This window comes from Thamnophis elegans, chromosome 6, assembly GCF_009769535.1.
Source record: "Thamnophis elegans isolate rThaEle1 chromosome 6, rThaEle1.pri, whole genome shotgun sequence".
NCBI classification, from domain to species: domain Eukaryota; kingdom Metazoa; phylum Chordata; class Lepidosauria; order Squamata; family Colubridae; genus Thamnophis; species Thamnophis elegans.
Genome location: NC_045546.1, coordinates 18,720,132 through 18,741,497, shown reverse-complemented (window position 1 = coordinate 18,741,497; position 21,366 = coordinate 18,720,132). Strand labels below are relative to the sequence as shown.

The window sequence follows — 21,366 nt, the reverse complement described above, 5'->3', positions numbered from 1 at the left end:
ACCTTTATGTATTAATTAATCGTAATTGCTGTAACTCAGAAAATCTATTTGTGTGGTTACTGAGAGTCAACACCAACTGGAAGGCGCAAAATCAAAAGACCAATTACTGTAACACTACTATTGTAGTTCCAATAATTATAATTATCATAATTACTATAAAAACATGGTAATTGATTATGTAATTTGTAACACAAATAATATCTTCAGTGTTGAATGGAAAATGGTTGGAAAAGCTCTACAGGTGGCAAAAAAAAAAAGCCAGCAGCACTAAAGTTGCAAACTGAAAAATTGGAGCTCAGCTGGCGAGCTCTAACATTAGCTCAAAGCTACCAAAATATCTTAACAAAAACACACAGGAACTCCAAACAGTTAACCAGCAGAGATAGAGTGAAGCTTACTGTCAAACTTGGAATCTTAGGCATGTACTGATTCTCAGAACAAGCCTGGAGAAGAAGTGAGGGCGCAGAACAGAAATAAGAGATTTTTTTTTTCACGATTACCGCTTGCAAAAATTTAGGCAATCTGTTCCAATTGTTACCTTTCATGAATCCCTAAATGAACAGAAGCTAACACTTCTGTTCATGCATGGTAAAAAGCTAAATACACATTTTGCAAATGCAAATGCTTATTTTACATGCAACTGTTTATGCAATTTTCTGAATTGAGAAAACAATGAATATATCAGATGCTGTATTCGGGCAATCTTAAGAGTCAGTTCTTTCTTTCTTTTCTTTCCTTCCTTCCTTCCTTCCCTCCCTCCCTCCCTCATCTCATTCTATAAAGCAACTCTGCACTGCTTACAATTATTTTATAACACCTCTTTGGCAGAAATATCAGCTTCCAAAAATTTCCTATAGCCAGGTAAGAATCCTTCTACTCTTGTATTCTTTCCTACTCTTCCTTTTAGGTTTATTGTAGCTCATAAATATTATTTGATTTCCTTCCATGCACTACATGTTTGAGATTTCCGCACACATACTCAGCAGATCACTGTTGCATAAGGCAAGTCATATTGTACAATTAATGATTATTTTAGCAGATTGTTTCCGATGATTTTTGCTTCTGTTTTGCAAATACGATCACTTTTCGAAAAGTTCTAGATTTTTTTTTGCAGGGTGGGTGGGGTCTTCAAACTAATGACCCACAATCAATAAACACACTGAATCTTAAAAGAAGACTATCTCATCAAGACAGCAATCCAAAACATAAAAAGCTGCCATTGCTTGTCTAAAATGATATAAGGTTTCATGCCTGAGCAGTGAGTTGGATTAGAAGACCTCCAAGGTCCCTTCCAACAGTTATCCTGCTAAATTAGACTTAATGCGGGGAAAACTATAAGATTCTGTTCTGCTTTCTTTTCTTCTTTATTTATCTGTTCTGACCCCCCTCGTTCCACACCCAAGCACACTCAGAGCCAAAGATAAGTTACAGCATTTAATTAACAGACAGACAGGTCCTTGGCAGCAAACCAGCACAGACAAGCTTGGGCAGCAATAAACACAGATAAGACTTGGCAGCAATCCAGCCTGCCAAGCTTCTAACAATGTTCTCCGACATTCGATCTTGTGTTGCCTTCTGCAAGAGGGGCGTGTGCACAAGTAGTCTTTTTATAGTCTGGAGAGGAGCCTAATGACCACCAACTGAGTGCAATTACCTCCTGTAACTGCGCAACTGTTCCTGAGGCCTATTAGCTCTTCGATACCGTGCATCCAGGAACAACTCACTACTGGCTTCCGGCTCACTCTCCCTTGTCTCCTCCCCACTGGTCCAAGGCTCAGGTGCCTTCTGGTGGTCAACTAGCCTCTCTGTGCCCTGCTCGGAGTCGGAACCCTGTCCAGGGTCCTCCACATCCTCCATAGCCGATTCATAGAGCCCCTTGCTGTCGGAGTCTGGTGGCAGCTCCAACGGCTCCTGCTGGGCCACAACATTTATCATTGTAAAATGGAGTTCCAAGACTGATTTTTAAGAATTAGGTCTGTGAAAAATCCTTTCAAAAGGGTGTTCTCCAATGCAAAGAAATATGTATAAAGCACTTCTTTATCAAGTAGGTAAAGAAGCCTCATGTTTTCCAGACTTGTGGGCTTTCCAGAGAAGACCTTCCCACTTGTTACTGCAAAACTTTCTCAAGACAGCATTAATCATAACATGTGATAATTTTTGTTTAACATGATATGCAAGTCAGAAACAGGGAACACATTTTAGGTTGTTTTAAGCAGGAAACCAGTGTAGGAAGTTAGCACCCAGTCCCCTCCTAGAAAAATGAAATGTTTTAGGAAACATTAAAAAGGCAGAATAGTATATTTCCCTGGATGAGAAAAGGAGAAAAATGTTTTAAAAACAAAGCAGCTCTCTGCAGCATCCTACCCCCCACTTTGTCAATGGGCCATTAAGACCTGAGCCAGTCTATTCTACATAACAAAGATCTACCTACTTCAGGCAGAGTCATAACAAGAATCCCAAAGCCCTTTCATTACATCATCACTCAGCAGCAGCTCAACCAAGCTTGGGAAGACAGACAGCCTACAAAGTTAGCTAAGATTCCCGCCCCCTGGGAGTCTGACCACCAATCAGAGTACATTTCTTGCACAGGAACGGGAAGCTCTGGGGCGAGACCCAGAGAGGGCATAAAACCAGGGCACTCTCAGCATCTCTTCCCTTTTTTCTTCAAGATCTTCAAGGCACGTGATCCCCTTTTCCCCCAGGACCTCAAACCATGTGGTCCTCTCCACCATTAAAAACCATCTTTCCATACAGCTGCCATGTTTCCAGTGTCTTTTTCCCCATTTGGAACTGAACCCAGAAGAACATTTCTTCCAACACCACCATATGAAAAATATAATTAGTTGCTTGCTTACTGAATACAACTGCAGAGTAGCACGATGTATCTATCAGGGTTCGTGATTTGCTTATAGTTTCCTTGCTTAGTCCTGTTCTATGTTGGTGCTTTGCCCAAGCTTTTAATAAATTCACAGAAGTGAAGAGTAAGGGCAGTTGAAGGAGGAAGGAAAGGAAGCCAGAAATGAACAAACAAGCCAAGAATACTTTGCTCATTTACAAGACAGTCTTGTTTCTAATCTGTTTAACAAATGGCTTAAACAAACTACTGCTCGTGATTTTTAAAAAATCTGAATGCAGAAGGAGCTTTTCCCTTCCAAGCTCCAAAAGATGCGGAAAACCTCTTTTTCTGATGGCCCTTTACCAATTAAATTTTCTAAAGCAGCATCACAAGGTAAGGATAAGAGGTTATTTAATACTATCACTGACCAGTAATTGAATTAAGCATCTCAAAATATTTTAAAATCCTTACAAAACCACATCCCCTCACAGTTATTTATTAAATCTAAAATATGTATAAAGCACTTCTTTATCAAGTAGGTGAAGAAGCCTCACGTTTTCCAGACTTGTGGGCTTTCCAGAGAAGACCTTCCCCTTAGATTATTTAAGTTAGTCAAACTCGTGGCCCATGAGCCGGATGCGTCATGCACTGGCCATGCCCATTGCTGGTTTAGCAGATATTCAGGGATATTCTTAACTAATGATTACTGCCTGCTAGGAGTTAGATAAGGGGCCACAGAATTCAAAGAGGATTGGCCTTAGTCTACTTGTGGCTATGTAAGGGTTCTATGCTGATTCCTCTTTTAACTCCCTCCCCAGATTCTGCTACTCCTTCTCCTACAGCAGGGATGGCTAACCTTTTTTGGATCGCGTGCCAAAAGCGGGGAGAGCACAGGGGGGTCGTGTGCAGGCATGCCCACACCCATAATGCTATGCATGTGACCTCAGCGTGCATGCATGCACAACCCCAGTATGCGTGCGTGCGTGACACCCCACCCCTGCTTTTGATATGCTTTTTTTGCTCTCCCCAGGCTCCAGAGGTTTTCTAGGAGACTGGGGAGCGTGAAAGCAGCCTCCTCTGCCTCCCCCCCCCCCAGAAGCTCCTGAAGCCTCTGGAGGGCGAAAAAAGGCCCTATTTGCAACCTGGAAGTTTGGGAAGTGACTTCCGGTTTGTGCATGCGCGCTGGAGTTGACAGGGCAACACCTTGTAACAAATGGTTCCGCATGCCATAGGTTCGCCATCACGGTCCTACAGCATCCAAGGTTGGCTAATAACATACTGTAACCTCAAGTTTGACTGCATATTAAAGTTGTCCCTAATATTGTTCACGCTAAGCTGCCAGTAAAAGTCAGGAAGTGAAGTTACAGTAAGGGAAGCCATTTTAGAAGCTTCATTAAGGGGCAACTAGCATTTTACAAAGAAGCAATAATATATTTAACCGATATTTGTTTGGGTACATCCCTGCATATCCAAAGATATAGTTCTCCACAGCCGTGCTAGATTCAACCTTCAAGGACTGAGACACCTTCCACCTTCAGCACGAGATTTTGCTCTGAAAACCCATTATTATAATTGGCTTTTAACCAAAGCATTTTGCTAATGGTTTCTGTACACCAGATTTATGCTGAGTTGAATAACATGTTCCTGGCTATGGCCACCAGATGTCTTGAGGCTTCAACTGCCTAAATCCCGTCTACAAATTCTGGGAAAGCTCTTTAAAAAGTTTATTCACCTGTCTCATTTGAGAACAATATATTGGTTTGGAGTTTTACAATATATTAAGACTTACTTCTGTTTGTAAATGAATACAATTGAGTTTAATTTATACAATAGATTGGAAAAACTCCTAGAAATGTCACTGTTCTATAAATTAGCCTAAAAGGGGAACAAGTTAAAAAGAACAACCTTTTGTGAAAGATTTTCTTCTAGAATACTGAATTCAATAAGCTCCAATGTTATCTTTTATTCTCTTTCAGTTTCTATTAACTTATAATTGGAATACTTTTATCTAGAATATCATAGCGCCATAGCTCCTATACCGAGAGAACAAACAGTGCAGTTAGCATTCCCGTTTAAGAGAAAAATGCTATTTTATCCAAAAAGGGACACTGAAATTTTGCCTACGAAGAAAAGAAAGAGGCTTCAGTGCCACATTTGTTAATGGACTTCATTGCTAATTATGCGCCTGAGCGACACTCCACTGAGTAGCTGGAGCGTCGCGGGTGGTAAGTACGAATGCATGCGCTGTGCATGTGCTGCACACGTTCATGTGCCTGGCCCCATTGCACCGTACCGGTTGCACCGGGATCCAGAACCCACCATTGTGTCCTTGGTATCTCTTACAAGCGCCAGCTCATTTTTAGCTTTCACCTTCCTAAAAGAATTTCTATGTCTGGAAATGGACCTATCCTCCCCCTTTTCACTTCCTACATACGCCTCTTTTTCTCTTCATCATTTAAGAGAGTTCTGCCTCTATATTGTCCTCCTCTTTTGATTTCTTCCTTTTTTTTCTTCTCATCAAGACTGTTTCTACTTGGGCCTCCAATATAACAACATAGCAGAGTAAGAGTTGGAAGGGATTTTGGAGGTCTCCTAGTCCAACCCCCTGCTCAAGCAGGAGACTTTACACCATTTGAGACAAAACAAAATGTCCAATCTCTTCTTAAAAAACCTTCAGTGATGAGACTGAAGAGTCGTTTATATCAGCAGTCAACATCTCAATCTAACAAGAAAACAAGTCCAGTTGCCATGACTCAACTTTGAGACAGAAGGTGAATCATAAGGAGGAAAAAAAATCAGGTTTAAGAAAAATATTCTCACCCAACTTTTTCTGTCAAGTAGCGATATATGTGAGAATCAAAATGAAAGAAAAAAAACTGTGCCAATCTGATCTGATATTATGTAAGTTTCTGGAAAGTCTGTATGCATTTCAGATTCTTCTGATCAGGGTGAATCAGGATGCTTTTTCTAAAAGGGAGGTTCAATTATGTTTTTCATAGCAAAGTTCTTTTCAACAGATAATCGTCTCAAAAAAGAGGTATTGACTGTGTTCCCAATGTAGAAGTATCAATTTGTTGTGGTCTGCCAGCAGTCTGCGAAGCTGGCAGAGATGGACAGCGAGGAGATTGGGGAAGAACATGGACCAGTCCAGGAGTCTGGGAAAGGCTCGGATGAGGACTCTGTGCCGGAGGCAGAGAGGGGGCCAGGGCCATCTGGGAGTTACGTGCTGCCTCCAGAGTCAGATAGCAGCGAGGCAGAGGAACAAGCTCCCCCTGTTCCCAGGGTGTGCATGCGCAAAGCTGCCAGAAGGCAAGAACAGTTAAGACAGAAGTGACAACTCAAGAGTAAGGCTTGGAGGTGATTGGCCCCTCCTATAGAACATAAAGGAGGAGCAAAAGCACATGAGTCTTTGCAGGAAGCAACTTGGTTCATGCTGCTAAATTTACCTTCTGAAGCTCCGTTTTGACTCTTTGCTCTGTGTGGCATTGCCAAGCTAATTGCCAATTAAGTCTTCAACAGCGTTTCAAGGAAGATAAAGGTGGATGCTTATCAGCCTTACCCCGAAAGACTTTGGCAGCCTACTGTAGGTCTCTTTACAACTATTTGGGACTCATTAGGGGCTGTGAATGAACATAATTCACAGCCTTTGAAATAAAAAGAGGGGTTTTGGGACTAAGCGTGTGCTTTTTACTGTATCAGGAATCCTAGATTAGAACACTATTTGAACAACTAAGAATAACTGAGTTGTACATAATAAATAAAGTTTAGCAAATTAATATCTCATGCCGTAGATTTTTTGAATACTTCTCTCCTTCAGAATTTCAAGCTCCTAGAACTGCACTCTCTTTCGAGTTCATCAAAATCTACTGTAGTCCCATATGCAGTTCTATCTCTTTTGGGATCCTCTTCCTTTGCCTATCATACTAAAACCAAGGATAATATGATCACCTTCAGTTCTTCAATCTTCAACCAATTCCTCCCCAACCTTCTTTCTTCTACTTCCTGACAAATGAAGTTGTTAGCAAGAAAGGACAGGAATTTGCTGGACTTCTGACTCTTGGCAGAATTAGATTCCCAGCAATTGTCAGGATAATTGAAATCTCCCATTATCACTATTGCATGCCTCTTTGAAAAACTGGTCATCTGATGCAGGAAAAAAAAACCTCATCTGCCTACCCGAGGGCGTCTATAATAAACTCCAACAATGGCACTTTACTCTTTTAATCTTACCAAATGCTGTCAACAGGATACCCGTGCTCTGAATCCTGAACTGTATTTTCTAAGTGCTTTTCTAAGGAAGACATTTCTACAAAGTTCTTAGTTTCATATTAGATGACATTTTAGAGATAACTGTCCTTTATAGCCGATGTTTTTTAAGGAAAAACACAAAAAGGAAAATAGAAGTCATTTGGATTTGGAAATATTAAAAGGGGCTATAGAAGCAGTCACTATTTGTCAACTATAGCACGGCACTTAAAGAAAATAAAGCCAACAGTAAGACTAGCAATAACGTTTAGCAATAGGACTTAGACTTATATACCACTTCATACCTCTTTACAGCCCTCTAAGTGGTTTACAGAGTCAGCATATTGCCCCCCAGCAATCTGGGTCCCCATAATGAGCTAATAATAAAAACAACAGTTGAAGGAAAATAAATATCACTGTGGATGTAAAGTTCTAAAATTCAGGATATTTTATATCAATAAAAACAAATTTAGTTACAGAATTATATTTCTGTGTGCTTAATACATTAGATTAGATTAAGCTAGAAATTGGAAAAAAATAGCCATAAGAAGGCAGTGCTAAATCACTACCACGATGTTACTTACAGCAGCCGGAGGGGAGTGATCTCTACAACCCGCAAAATTGTGAATGTGATTGATGACACCCTGGGGTTTGAGGGGAAACAGGGTCATGATTGGAGCAGTAAATTACGTAGGGTCAGAGCAGGCTTCACTTGGGTACGTCACAACATGAAGCTCCTAATAAATGACTGGATATCTTTTGAAGCTTGGCTCAAGGCTCATGATTTAATTAGGGCATCTGTCAGAACCCTGACAGCTATCAAGAAAACTTAATAGAAACATTCAAGGAGACACAAGGAATCAGTTACTTTTCTCTAATCTTCATTTAGTAAAATCTAGTATTCTGTTTCCTATCTTTAATTTCTCCTCTCTCAATATCATGTTTTCCCCAAAATAAGGCAGGGTCTTATTTTCTTTTGCCCTCCAAAATAAGCACTTGGCTTTATTTTTGGGGAGGTCTTATTATTTTTGAGATGCAGGAGGCAGCGAGCGGGGTCACCTCATGGCTGCTGCTGTGTTGCAATATTTTCAGGGAGGGCCTATTTTTGGGGAGGGCTTATATTAACGCATGCGCTTAAAAGCCCAATTGGGCTTATTATCCGCGGAGGTCTTATTTTAGGGGAAACAGGGTATTAGGCCCCTAACATTAAAATTTGGAATTATTTAGACAACTACATACGGTAAAAGAATGTTTCAAATCTTTTCTGTATCCTAACTCCTTAACATATTTACCCTTACTACATTGCCATTTTTCTACCAAAATGTTGGATCCATTTAATGGGGAACATTGCTTCTATTTAAGTTTTTGAAAAAACATACAGTCAAAAATGGAAAATTCTTTCATGTCAAGATCAAAATTAATGGAAAATTACAAAGTGGAAAATTAATGTTGAACTAGCTAGATATTAGATCACTTCACCATGGCAATTTGGATAGGCTTATTTTTCAATTCAACATATAGTAATAATAGTTTACTAATAAATGACTTATTATATTTAAGCAAAATTATCATTTCACAGCATTTTCCAACCTCCCTTGTTAAAAAAGCTTAGTCCTGTAATATTTTTAACTCAAGTTCAATCTTATTTCTCTCCCTATTTTTGCACATATTCTGCCTTCATCAGCTTACAAATAACATTCTCAAAAGAACTGCTGTTCCATTGTAGGAACTAAATGTTCCTACACAGCTTCAGAAAACATTTTTAAAAAGTTAAAATATAATATATTTTTTTTACTTTTATCAGAAGTAAAAAAAAATACCAAGCTGATTATTTCAATTAACTAACAACCAAACATTTTTTTAGTGAGATAGACAAGCTGATTATTTCAATTAACTAACAACCAAACATTTTTTAGTGAGATAGACAGAACGAGCAAGTCTGAAATGGGTTAATCAGCCAGACCAGTGGACTTTTGATTAGATATTTTTTAGGCAAAGTGAAAATATTCTCATATGAAAAGAAAAATTGGAATCAGAATGACATTTTGCCACTGATCCACATACAACTTAAGGAAAAATTTAATTTAGACAAGAAAAGTTATGAGTCTGAATTTGGGGAAAAAAATTAAATTGTATTGCTCATGGTGAACATGTTATTGCTACGGTTTACACCATATTGTTGAAACTGAATTTGGAAAATGAATACATGAAACAGCTAAGCTGGCAAGGAATTTTATATACAATATAATGCTTGAGCAAAGGAAATATATGCATTGTAGTTTGACAGGATTTTTTAATAAAATGATGAATCACTGGTATTTAATACCTAATAAGACCTATAAAGATATTTCAAATGTATGATGGAAATTTAATTTTAAAGAAGGTAGTTTTTATACTTTTTGGTGGGTTTCTGGTAAAAGCAAAGAAATACTGGGCCCAAATTCATGTTATAATTCAGAAGATTCATGAAACCAATGTTAAATGGAAAGCTGAAGTTTTTCTCCTAAGATTATTGGACAAGGAATTGGAAAAAAAGATCTTTGTTGGAAAAAAAGAACTTTATTATTGTTTGCTCTGACTTCAGCAAGAATTCTATATGTAGAGAAATTGAAAGATACATCAATCCCCACAACATAATGGATGAGAAAGCTAGCAGAGATGGCAAAATTGATTGTTTTAATTAGTGAAAAGAATATATCCAGTTTTGTCTCTACTTGGAAACCGCCTCTGGATTTTGTTGCTCGAGACAAAGATAAATAAACTCTTGATTGTGAGTTTGTTCTGATTAATCTGTTTTGTTGATGGCTAGTACTTGTTTGGCTAAAGTAAAAAGTTGAGGCTGTGATTCTATCTTGTACTTTACTGTACTGAAAAAAAGTTGGAAGTCAATGCTTTCTTTTTCTTTCCCCCTTTACAACTCACTTTCACCTTTCTTTCCCTTTTCCTTTCCCATTTTGCTATTATCTTTATTTTCATTGTATTTTATATTATGATATCTCTATATAAAAATGGCTGTATGTTCCAGCATAACTCTGGAACGCCTCAACCAATTTCAATCAAACTTGGTACACAGATGACTTACTCTCTGGAAACAAATACTGTGGGGGTAAGACACCTCTAACACCCCTTGGTGTGTGTGGGTGTGTGGGTGTTCCAGTATAACTCTGGAACGCCTGGGGCGCTGAAATGAAAAGGACTGAATTATATCCATAGTGTCAAGTCACAGTACTTTTGATAGTGATAGTGTGCATTTGGATTCAAGTTCTGTTAAGATACAGCGTGTTGTGCCTTAAAATAGCTTCTACTGTACAGCCCAGTGCAATTGCCATGGTAACGGCTTTGCAGTACCCCACAAGGGGGCTTCCTCTAATACAGGATTGAGAACATACCCAGACTACCCCGGGTTATCAGCTAGTAGTCAATAAAATTTGGGGGGGAACTGAAATGGTTTATTCGGACTTTACCAAAAACATGTCAAACGATATTCCCATTATTCCTGAATTTTTCCGACCTATAAATAGCCCTGATATAAATTCAAGCCTTTTTGAACTTAGAACAATTCTGGAGTAGTCAGAACTGCAAGGGAATGCTTCCAATAATGTCAGAACAGCTATTTTAGAATCAGAACAGCATATGGGGCTTGAAACAAGATTTTCTGAAATCTCTAAAAAAAATGAACCAGCAAAACTATTGGTCAAAATGATGTACATTCTGCAAACGTTCTCAGCAATTACAGTTGATTTACTATCGGAAGTTTAAAAGCTGGCTGCTGCTGCATTGAATTAGGTTTATTTCTGTTTTGTAACATTTAAAAATTATTTTTATCAGGCTGCATGTCCAACACATGAGCCAATAATTCATTTCTTCCATAAAATACAACATCAACTATACTTTTTTTTCCTTTTCTTGTCATTGTCCAAGAAACTTTTTTTCATCGGGTATTCATGTTTTATGCTAATCTTAACCCTGCCTTTGTTGGGCTTTTTTTCCAGTTAACATTTCAATTAAGTTTTCACCTAAATCATTTCCTATGTAGTCCTCCTACATATTGCTCCCCCATTAAGTGGGGCACATTCCATCTTGCCCCACTTAATGCATAATGCAAAGGCTAGAGACTAGCATTACTGTTATTATTTATAGTATTTCTAATAATTTCCCTTGCATTTTCTAAAAATATATATATATATATAACAGAAACATAAAATTAGAAGGACCATTTAGGCCATCCAAAGTCCAATTGCTTAGTGTTGAAATTAAAATTAAAATATATCAGACAGATGGCTGAGTAATCTCTCTTGGGAAAATCCAATGAAGGGAAACCCACTGGGTTCCACCATTATTGCTCTTACTGAATATTTTTATAACATTCAGTCAGAATTCATCTAATTTATATCTACAGTGTAATTCCATATACTGTACTCTGGAACAAGAGGAAATGGGTCTTGAATTTCTATATGACTTTGTCTTCAAGCATTTGAATTCATTCATTCATTCATTGAATTTCTAGGTGGCCCAATTCTGGCAGAATTACTTGGCAAGTTATAGAGAATTATTCTGGGCAGCCTCACAATGAAAAAAGAAAGCAGAATAATAAACAGTATTGTATAGAGGAAACTCGATTTCACTGAGGGCCGCACCAGGGTTCTATTTGACCGGCCTGGTGGGTGTGGCCAGGGTGGGCATGGCCAGCTCGATATCCCTCGTGTCGGGGGCTCCTGTGGTGGCCCAAGTGCTCTGCCAGCAAAAAAGGAGCTCAGGAGGCTGTGAGGCCTCCGGCAACCCCCTGCCAGTGAAAACAGAGCTCCTGAGCTCCATTTTCATTGGCAGAGGGCACTGGCAGAAAGACACTATTATTCACATTTAAATTTCTCAAGGTATAATTTATACTAATACTCTGTTCCAATTCTGTAGATATAAGCTACTGCATTTTAATTGGGGGGGGGGGACATAGTCACTAACAATATGTGTTTCAGTTCGGTGGGAAAAATGGCAGAATTATACTTTCAACTGTTCAAATAATAAATCACCCCAGCTGTAAAATTTCCATATCCTTGTAGAATTTTTATAAGGGGAATAATAGAACAGCCTTAACAATCCTTGAATAATAATTAATAAATTATAAGCATCATATGTATCCACCCAGACCACTCTATTTTTATCATCTCATTTTCAATGACAGCATGCATAATTGTCTATCAACAATCTCACATATGTATTATAAAACCACCATCAGAAGAACCAATGAACCTAAATCTCTTCCTCCTATGTGAAACTTAAGCTTTATTTTACTCCCCTCAAATGCAAAATCAAAATCTTTTAGTGTTCTGTTATTTTTTTTAAAAAAGGAAAATATAAAAATAAGAAAGAATAAGGTTTCAGAGAAATACGAAAGACTGCTGAGATTTTGCCTTGTAACTTTCACAAACTCAGTATTGTGATAGATTCGGAAGGATTATTTAAATCACCACATTTCCCTTATTATAGAAAAATAAAGTCAATCACTGCAACCTATCAGCGAAATATCCAAGATATTCTCTCCTTTTTAAATGCGGGGATGATACTAACATCAATAATTTGGAGAAATGTTTTTAGCTAGATTTCCAAAACCAAAAATAACTGCCAATTGCTAATGAGTAAATATTACCAGAAAGATCATGATGATCTCGGGAGGAGGAGGGGGGGAAACAGCTTGGAACTGGAGAGAAGATGAAATTGTCTCTTTAATTGTACCAATTTCAAACATATTTCTGCCACCTTTGTATTGGGAAGATTTATCTCAGAAACAAGATATATTAACCATTTCCAAATTGAAAAAAACAGTAAGAAAAATGACAACCAAAATCCACTAAGATTTGTATCTGTTTTAGAAAAACCTTCCCCAGTTTTTAAGTCTTGCAATAGCCAAACCGTGCCCTTGAAATCAGGATCCAAGTATGTAAGAGTACAAGAGGGTTACACCTATATTTCATTATTGGTCTCTAGCAACTGACATTTAAAGTATGCTGCCTGCTATTTTGGAAGTAGCAAGCCACCATTAGGATTTGTAATCAATGACAGCCCAATTTTCCATGAGCTGTCTAGTCTCCTTTAAAAACCACTTAAGTCCACTGGAGTCCTCTATCTTCTTTCCTTCCCCAAGAGGTCATTACTACATTTCTTTGTAGTACCATAATTTCCAAGTGTGCTGCTTGGTTTCCCTGGTCAATGGGCAATTTCCGAAAGCAAGGCTTGTACTGTATTTCACAACAAATTTTAAAAGACTCTTTCACAGTTGTTATTCATCTCATCTCTTCATCTCCTGGCTCTTATACCTGTGGAAAATTATTGCCCTACCGTGGCAGTGGTGGGATACGACCGGTACACCGGTACACCCCACTACGGGCATACCGGTGCCTGCTGGGAGCACCAGGTACTGTTCCGGTACGGTGCTCCAAAGGGCCCATCCGTACACCCGCCCTCCTTATCTGCATTTGAGCCGATCGGGGCTTTCGTGCACACGCACGGAGCATAGGGCGCCTATGCGACACTCCACTGAGCAGCTGGAGCGTTGCGGGCGGAAAGTACCCATACGTGGTAGACGCTTGGCCCCGTTGCAGCATACCGGTTGCAACGGGATCTGCAATCCACCACTGTACCGTGGCCTCATGAGGAGCAACTATCCAGAGCACATGTGAGCAATATCCCATCCTCTCCTTATCTGGAAAGTTTCCAGGAAACAGCTCTTCCTTGGGCACTGCCATGGTTATCACAGTCACTTTTGTGAGCCCCATACCTCACCTAGAAATCTCCTTATTGACTTTACTTTTACATTTGCTTGGTTCACTTCCCTTCTAATCCAATGCCTAGTGAAGAGCTGGGTCCGTTGGTGAGAGGTGGAAGCCCTTCAAATCTCCAAACTTCCACCAGGTGGCAAGAGTTAAGGAAAGGCGGAGCGCAGCCACCATATCTGAGCTGGAGGGACTGGCACATATACTGAGAGAGGTGCAGTCCTGCAAATAACCAGGCTTCATGGCATGTAGGGCTTTAAAGGTAGTAACCAACACCCTGGATTGCATCCAGAAAGCAACTGGAAGCCAGTGCAGTTCTCACACGTGGTGTAACATGGGCAAAAGGCAAAGTGTTTAAAGCTGTATGTATCACGGCATGCTGATCTAGTTGTAACTTTTGGGTAGTCTTCAAATGCAGGCACCACATAAAGCACATTACAATAATTTAGTCAAGACATAACTAAGGTGTGCGGAATGGTAAGGTTTCCCAGTGAATAAATGATAAAATTAGTGTGCAAGATGAACCTGTGCAAAGGCTCCCCCAGCCACAGTTGCCATCTGCTCCTCAAGGAAAGTGTGTTTACCCATGAAGAGAAAAAGCATGAAGAATATACTGTACATGGATAGATGTTTTCATTTGATATATGTTCCTTGATATAATTATGACTGGACTTCCATTTCAAATTGTTAACTTCCTCTAGTTCCTCGGTGACATACTTGGTCACAATCAAAGTATTGATATACACGTTTCTACAACTCTCAGCACTGATCATCCTTTATGTGACAAACATAAAAGTCATACGAATATAGGCTGCATGTCTAAAAACAATTGAGTGAATCTTGACAGTCTGGATTTAAAATAAACTGAAAACTCTTTTCAGCAAATTGTAGGTAGGTAGTATTTGAACAGTGTTCCTTTCAAGGTCAACTCACCCTGGTTATTTAAAATACACTGCGCTTTTAAAACTCTCAAAATTAATTAAGCAACTTGTTCTCACCATGGCAACTTATTAAATGAGTTGTCAACATTAGAAAATATATTTACTGATGAAAATGTGAGTATGCCAATGTGTGTATTAAGTCTAAAATTAGAAGTTTTTGATTGAACTAGTGTTGATACGTAATAAAATAATGTACTTCTCCAAGAAATGTCAGGGCTTTTTCCAGGGCCCTTGTCATAATATTCTGCAATAGAGTAATTCTACATTTCCTTTTGCTTTGTAAGGCAATAAAAGGAAAAGCCAATTATTCTATTTTAACTAATCCACAATCCAATGTTAATGAGCACTACAAAGGAATAATAAGAGTTTAACATCCAAATTATCAAATTATACATGTTCAAGTTACTAATATTTCTTAAAGTCTTATAAAAATAAAATCTATGATGTAGCCCTAACATTCATGTAGAAGAACTATTGGGAAGTTCACAAAATTCAAGCACTAAACTGTTAGTCGGCAACAAAAGAAAATATTAATAAGTTCCCCAATCTGATAGGTTCCAATTACCCTGATAGCAAGCCACATAATTCCCCGATATGTTGTGTGAGTAATAGGGTCACATCTGCAGAGTGATAAATTGGGAAAGGTTGCATTAATACACACAATGCAAGTAATTCAATCTGTGTAACTTAGATATCAACCAATTAAAAAAAAACAGAGTCTACAGGCAGTCCTCGGCTTACAACCAAGATTTAGCGACCGTTCAAAGTAAAGGCACTGAAAAAAGTCACTTGTGACCAATCCTCACATGACCATCATAGTATCCCATCTGTCATGTCATCAAAATTGGGCACTTGGCAACCAACATGTATTTACTATGGTTGCAATGGAAAAGCTCTGTTAGATCAAGGCATAGGCTTACTACAGGGTTGTCAAAACTTGATTTCATTGAGGGCCGCATCAGGGTTGTGTTTGACCTTGGGGGACCGGGGTGGGCATGGCAAGCTTGACGTCATTCGTGTTGGTGCCTGCGGTGGCCCGAGTGCTCTGCCAGCGAAAACGGCCCTCCTTAGCTCCATTTTCACTGGCAGAGGGTTGCAGGAGGCTGCAGCAGCTGAAAACGGAGCTCGGGAGCCCGTTCTCGTTGGCAGAGGCGCTGCGGGCCAGTCCTTCACTGTTTCTAGGGCGGCCCCATGGGCCAGATCTAAGCACCCCGTGAGCTGGATCCAGTCAGCAGGCTTGAGTTTGACACCCCTGGCTTAATAGTCTGGTATTTGTGTAATGCAATAGCAAACTATATTCGGAAAGCCAGACAATGACAATCATAACCCTCTTCCAGAAGAAAAAGAAGGCTGGCTCTTAGCATTTTAAAAAAAAGATCCTTACCAATGGTGCTTTCTCTTCTGGTTCTAAGCCAAATACATTTCGCCGTTTTACAATCAGCACGTCCTTGGAGGCATCATCATCATCATCATCATCTCCATCATCATCTTCGAAAAAATTTAGACTTTCAGGCTTTGATTCATGGACTGTTGCAGGCTCTTCTGGCTCAGAAAGACTCTGCAATGCTTCTTCAATGGGGCTGTTTTGCCCAGAGAGGCCCTCTGTCTCTTTTTGTTCCAACATGCCTGCTCTAGAGAAAATTCTCCTGCATTTCTCTAAGTCCTCGTCACTTAAAGAAAACTGTGTGTCCTCAGCCTGCTCCGTCCCCTCTTTTTCAGGCTCTGTTGTATGCAGTTTCTTCTGGACTTTCTGGAGAAATCGTACACGAGGGGCCACTGCAAGCCCAAGAGAGCTACAAAATAGAAAAGTATCAAGCATCAGAACAGGATCTCTGGTTTAATATTAAAGGCTAACCATTAAAAGTTCATCAAAATCTGTTTTGCATGGTGTTATTTTGTAAGACAGAAAATTTCTACTGGCTGGAAGCAATTCTTAACATTTGTGTAAGCCAGACACAACACGCAGAGTAATAACTTATAACTTATGTATGACTTACACTCAATAAGGCATAAAAGATGGCATACAAATTATAATTGCTGAATTTATACTATACTTTAAAAACCAAAGAAAAACCATGATAAGATTATTAAGGGCATTATCTTAATAGTGAGGACTTTTCATACATCTGGCAAACAAAATTAATTCTGGCCGACTAAACTTCTGAATCTTTTGCAAGCTACTTTTTATATATTTCTTCAATCCTTAACTTTCCATTATCGTTATCTTATAATGGTTTTTCAATATGTAATTCTTTATTTATCATTAGCCCAGCTTTTTGGCAATGCTGCTTCCTGAATGGCTGACACAGCTGAAATATAATTAAAGCTAAGTGCAATCAAACAAACCATTCTCAACAATGAAAAATAGGAGTCCATTTATAAAAGGGATGCGTAATAGTTTTGAAGTGATTTGCACGGGTGGTACTCCAAAGAGATGACGACAAATGGAAGGAAGGGCTGAACGTGTAGATAATTATAACTAAATTAATTAAACATGAATTTTCTTTCCATATTTAATTATTCAGCGCTGTCATTGCTGCTGTAATTTGGTAGGAAGATTTGGTGAGACTCCAAAATCTTGCAGGGTTTAAATCAAAGTAAAGACTAGAAATGAAAAAAGTCTTCCCAGCTTGTTAAAGAGACAAAAGAACTGACATGAGATCATTCTTTCTGGGGAAGTCTTCTAAACTTCGGTTTGTCTTGGTGTGTGCATGTGTGTGTCTCTCTCTCTCTGTGTATCTCTGTCTCTCTCTCTCCTACCACCTGATTTCTGAAGAAAGGAGTATAAAAAAGAAAAGGGTGGTTCCTAAATGTAATAGATAGATACCGTGTTTCCCCAAAAATAAAGGCTAACTGGAAAATAAGCCCTAGCATGATTTTTCAGGATGCCCAAATATAAGCTGTACCCAAAAATAAGCCCCAGTTAAGATCGCCAGGCAGACGGATGAATTTAGTACTGTACTTCCCCGAAAATAAGACCTAACTGGAAAATAAAATGTGTCTTTTGGAGCAAAAATTAATATAAGACCTTGTCTTATTTTCAGGGAAACATAGTAGACAGCAGTGGTGGTTACAACCGGTACGCCCCGGTACGGGCATACCAGTGCCTGCCTGGAGCATCAGGGCCCGCCCTCCTTACCGGTATTTGTTTTCGGGGCTTCCGCGCACACACATGGAGTGTACAGAGCCTGCGCAATGCTCTGCTGAGCAGCTGGAGCATCACAGAGGCATCACGGAGCATTGCGGGCAGACATCCAGCCCCATTGCACTGTACCGGTTGCAACGGGATCCAGAATTCACCACTGGTAGACAGACAGACAGATCAATCGATCTGTGTTTCCTATCCTTTCTCTGGGATAATCAAGTATAACATATGAGGTGATCTCCTCCTTTGATTCTACCCACAGCCTTGTAAATAGGTGAAACAGAAAGAGAGAGACTGGCCCAGACAGGTGTATATTCATAATAATGAATGAAGTCTTGAATCTGGGTTTCACCAATCACACATAATCACTACACCAATAACTAATGTGTCTTGCCTAAGAAAAGAAATATCATTAGACCTCAACATTAGGTTTTTCTGGAAGTATTTCAGATTCCCCCTCTGGGAATGTCAAACCTTAGGTGGCTTTTGCTGTTCAGATGGGTTTGACATTTGAGAACATTAAAAAGTTCCTCGGTGCTGAGTCAGATCAATTATCCTTCTAGTCCAAAAACTAACAACCGCCAGTGTTTTTCAGGGTATTGGCTTATATAGAAGTTGTTGCAATATATAGGCTTGTGTAGAAGAATTGGAAAGAACTAAAACCTTGATAATGTAATAGTACAGCACAGTGGTGGAATTCAAATAATTTAACAACTGGTTCTCTGCCCTAATGACCAGCTGGGTAGGTGGGGCTCAGTGGTCATGTGACTGGGTGGGCGTGACCAACTCAACGTCAGTCATGTTGATGGGCGCTTCGCCTTAGCTGGTACAATGTAATAAGGGTTAACCGGAGAGGCAGTTTCTGTAAGCAGGGCAACAAAGATTAGGCTATAAACAACACCAGAATGTTTCCTTCCTGCCTTCCTTACAGATTAGCCCTGTAAAGGGGAAAAAACAAAATGAGATTTCTTCAAACAATCGGTTCTCCGAACTATTTAGAAAGTTAACAACTGGTTCTCCCGAACAGGTGCGAACTGGCTGAATCTCACCACTGGTACAGCAGTAATATTATATTTTCTCCAAAAAAAACCAGATTATACTTCTGTGGGAATAATAATTAGTTTGAGCCATATTGCTAATGGCAGAGTGATTTGTTGCCCACTTGATTAAGGCCTGAGAGATTGAAGGTTTGAATCTGCACTGATTTTCAGTGGCTCATTGAGGAAGACACCTGTCCCTATGCTATTTAGAGATATCAGATAATTGAACACTGGGCTTTCTGCATGTTCCTTTGATCACTATGCCATCCCTCTGTTAAGAATTTTCAACATAATGGATGTCAGGCAAGGTCACATTATATTATGTTCACTTCAAAGAAAACTGCTGTGGAATTCTGCCAGCCCTGTGCATTTCTTATGCCAAAGATTAATAAGCTTGGCTATTTAATTATGAATGAAATGTTCCTCTGCTTTTTATTGTTCCATCGTTGTCAGGTGTATGATGCTTGCATTGCCCATAAGATGTTTTAATTCTTTTCACCATTATTTTCTAGGATTGGTTTCTCAGGGATGCTGAGAGTACAAATCCTTTGATTTACATACATCTTAATTAGGGATGGGTTAAAGACCAGGGCATCCCTAGATCTCCGCTCCAGAGGAATAAAAAGATATGAAAACGATTCCAAGCTCATCTCCCCTTGGCTCAATTTGCTAAAAAGTATTGACTTTGGTCATCCATGTCTTCTCTTTATTTTTCCTCTCCCCAAAATAAATTGTGGACAATGTATTAAAGTACAGATCTACAATAATTCGTTTGAGAAGTGAACTGTAAGGTCCCAATTTTGCTTTTCGTTTGACTTGTGATATTCTTACTGATTTCCATCCCATTCATACCAAACAAAATAACTAAATGCCGTTCTAAAAGGTGGTACAATTTGTGGCTATTTATGTAATCCTTTGTCTAGAGGAAGGAAGGGTTTTTTAATGGCTATTGAATCTAATATTCAGTAAGGGTAGAATGAAAAAAAGATTTAGCTTTGTCTTTTTTTTCTTCTTAAAAGCAGGTTCAGCTATATTCTAAAGCACAATATGAAAAAACCTGAACACACACATGCAGTCAGTGTATGATTGTGACGTTTTAATAAAATGCCCCATGCGATACTGGTTTGTAGGGCAAAATTTATTAGTCTCTACTTCCGGTATACAGTAGGTACCTTTATACACTGAATGCATGTCTGGCTTTGAAGGATGACTTCTTTCTTAGAAAGGTTTCCATATCATTCTTTAAAGATCTCCCTCACAGAGGGATTCTGGGCAGTGCACAAATAAAATGTTAAAAACATAAAAACCAAATCTAAAATTTAAAATACAGACAAACATCAAGTGTCAATTAAAAATGGAGGAAGGACTTTCACATCATTAACCAGCCCCATGGTTGTGAGCCCCTAGTGAGATGGAAGGGAGAATATTCTTTAAAGCATCATTCCATGGCCGTCTTAACTTCCAATGTCATTGTAAAATGACTGATCATAAAATATGGAGGACGATTTGTAAGGAGACATCTGGTAGACACACACAACAGACAGACATGGCAAATTTGCTATTGATCCTAGTGTCAATTTATGATTTTTTGGAAGAAGGCTTTTGGGGGAGATGGTGCAAAAGAAGTCAGGGTATCAGAGAGGGATCTCTTAGAAAATAAGAACAAATTAGGAAAGACAAAAGCTATAAATGAATGGTGCAGTGTGTATCTGTGCTATCTTGAGGTGATTGCAAATGATGTCAAGATAAAAAGCAAATAAATAAATAAAATAGTTCAGGATTATCATCACTGAATGGCAATAGCTCTTAAAACTTTAGGGAAGGGTTTTCCAAGAACTAAAGGACCAAATCTAAAATCTTAAGACACGAACAGAAGGAACTCTCCCATGGTGACGACTAACTAATGAGGACTTCTAAGACACCTTTAAAAAAATTAAAAATTGGCACCCATGTTATTGAGTTTCAACAGGCAGCACAAAATGATTAAGAATTCATTTATTGCTTTTTCTCCTCATTTCCATTAGCTCTGTTTGACTAATCTCCATTTTTAACAAACTGATTTTCATTGCTAATTTTAATCAGTGAGCCAATGTTGGCTTGGCTCACTGATTAAAATTTCCAAGTTCAAAAGAAACCTATAAAAAAAAGGATGTATAGTTTTTGTACGGCATCTACAATTACTAAAGATCAATGGCACTTACAGGGCATATTCAGCAATGGGTAACTTTAATACATCAAATACTTCTTTGTTCTTCATTAGGTAGACGGATCGCAGGTAAGAAACAAAACACTAAGGGAAAAAAAGATTTAAAAAACTTGCTCAAGTCACAGAATAAAAGGAGACTCAACAGAAACAGATACAGAGTTTAAGATAATTACTTTTTAAAGTACA

The 21,366-nt window shown here is 38.8% G+C and overlaps 1 protein-coding gene across 1 annotated transcript in view; it reads right to left on the bottom strand.

The window, feature by feature from the left end:
- The window catches only part of DDX10 (DEAD-box helicase 10), a 177,093-nt gene that overhangs the window by 104,395 nt on the left and 51,332 nt on the right, over nucleotides 1–21,366 (bottom strand). Inside the window, exons 12-13 of the mRNA XM_032220167.1 lie at nucleotides 21,176–21,264; nucleotides 16,174–16,582 (exon numbers count right to left, since the gene is read on the bottom strand). Of these exons, the coding sequence (XP_032076058.1) occupies nucleotides 16,174–16,582; nucleotides 21,176–21,264 (498 nt within the window). The remainder of the gene's footprint in view (nucleotides 1–16,173; nucleotides 16,583–21,175; nucleotides 21,265–21,366) is intronic.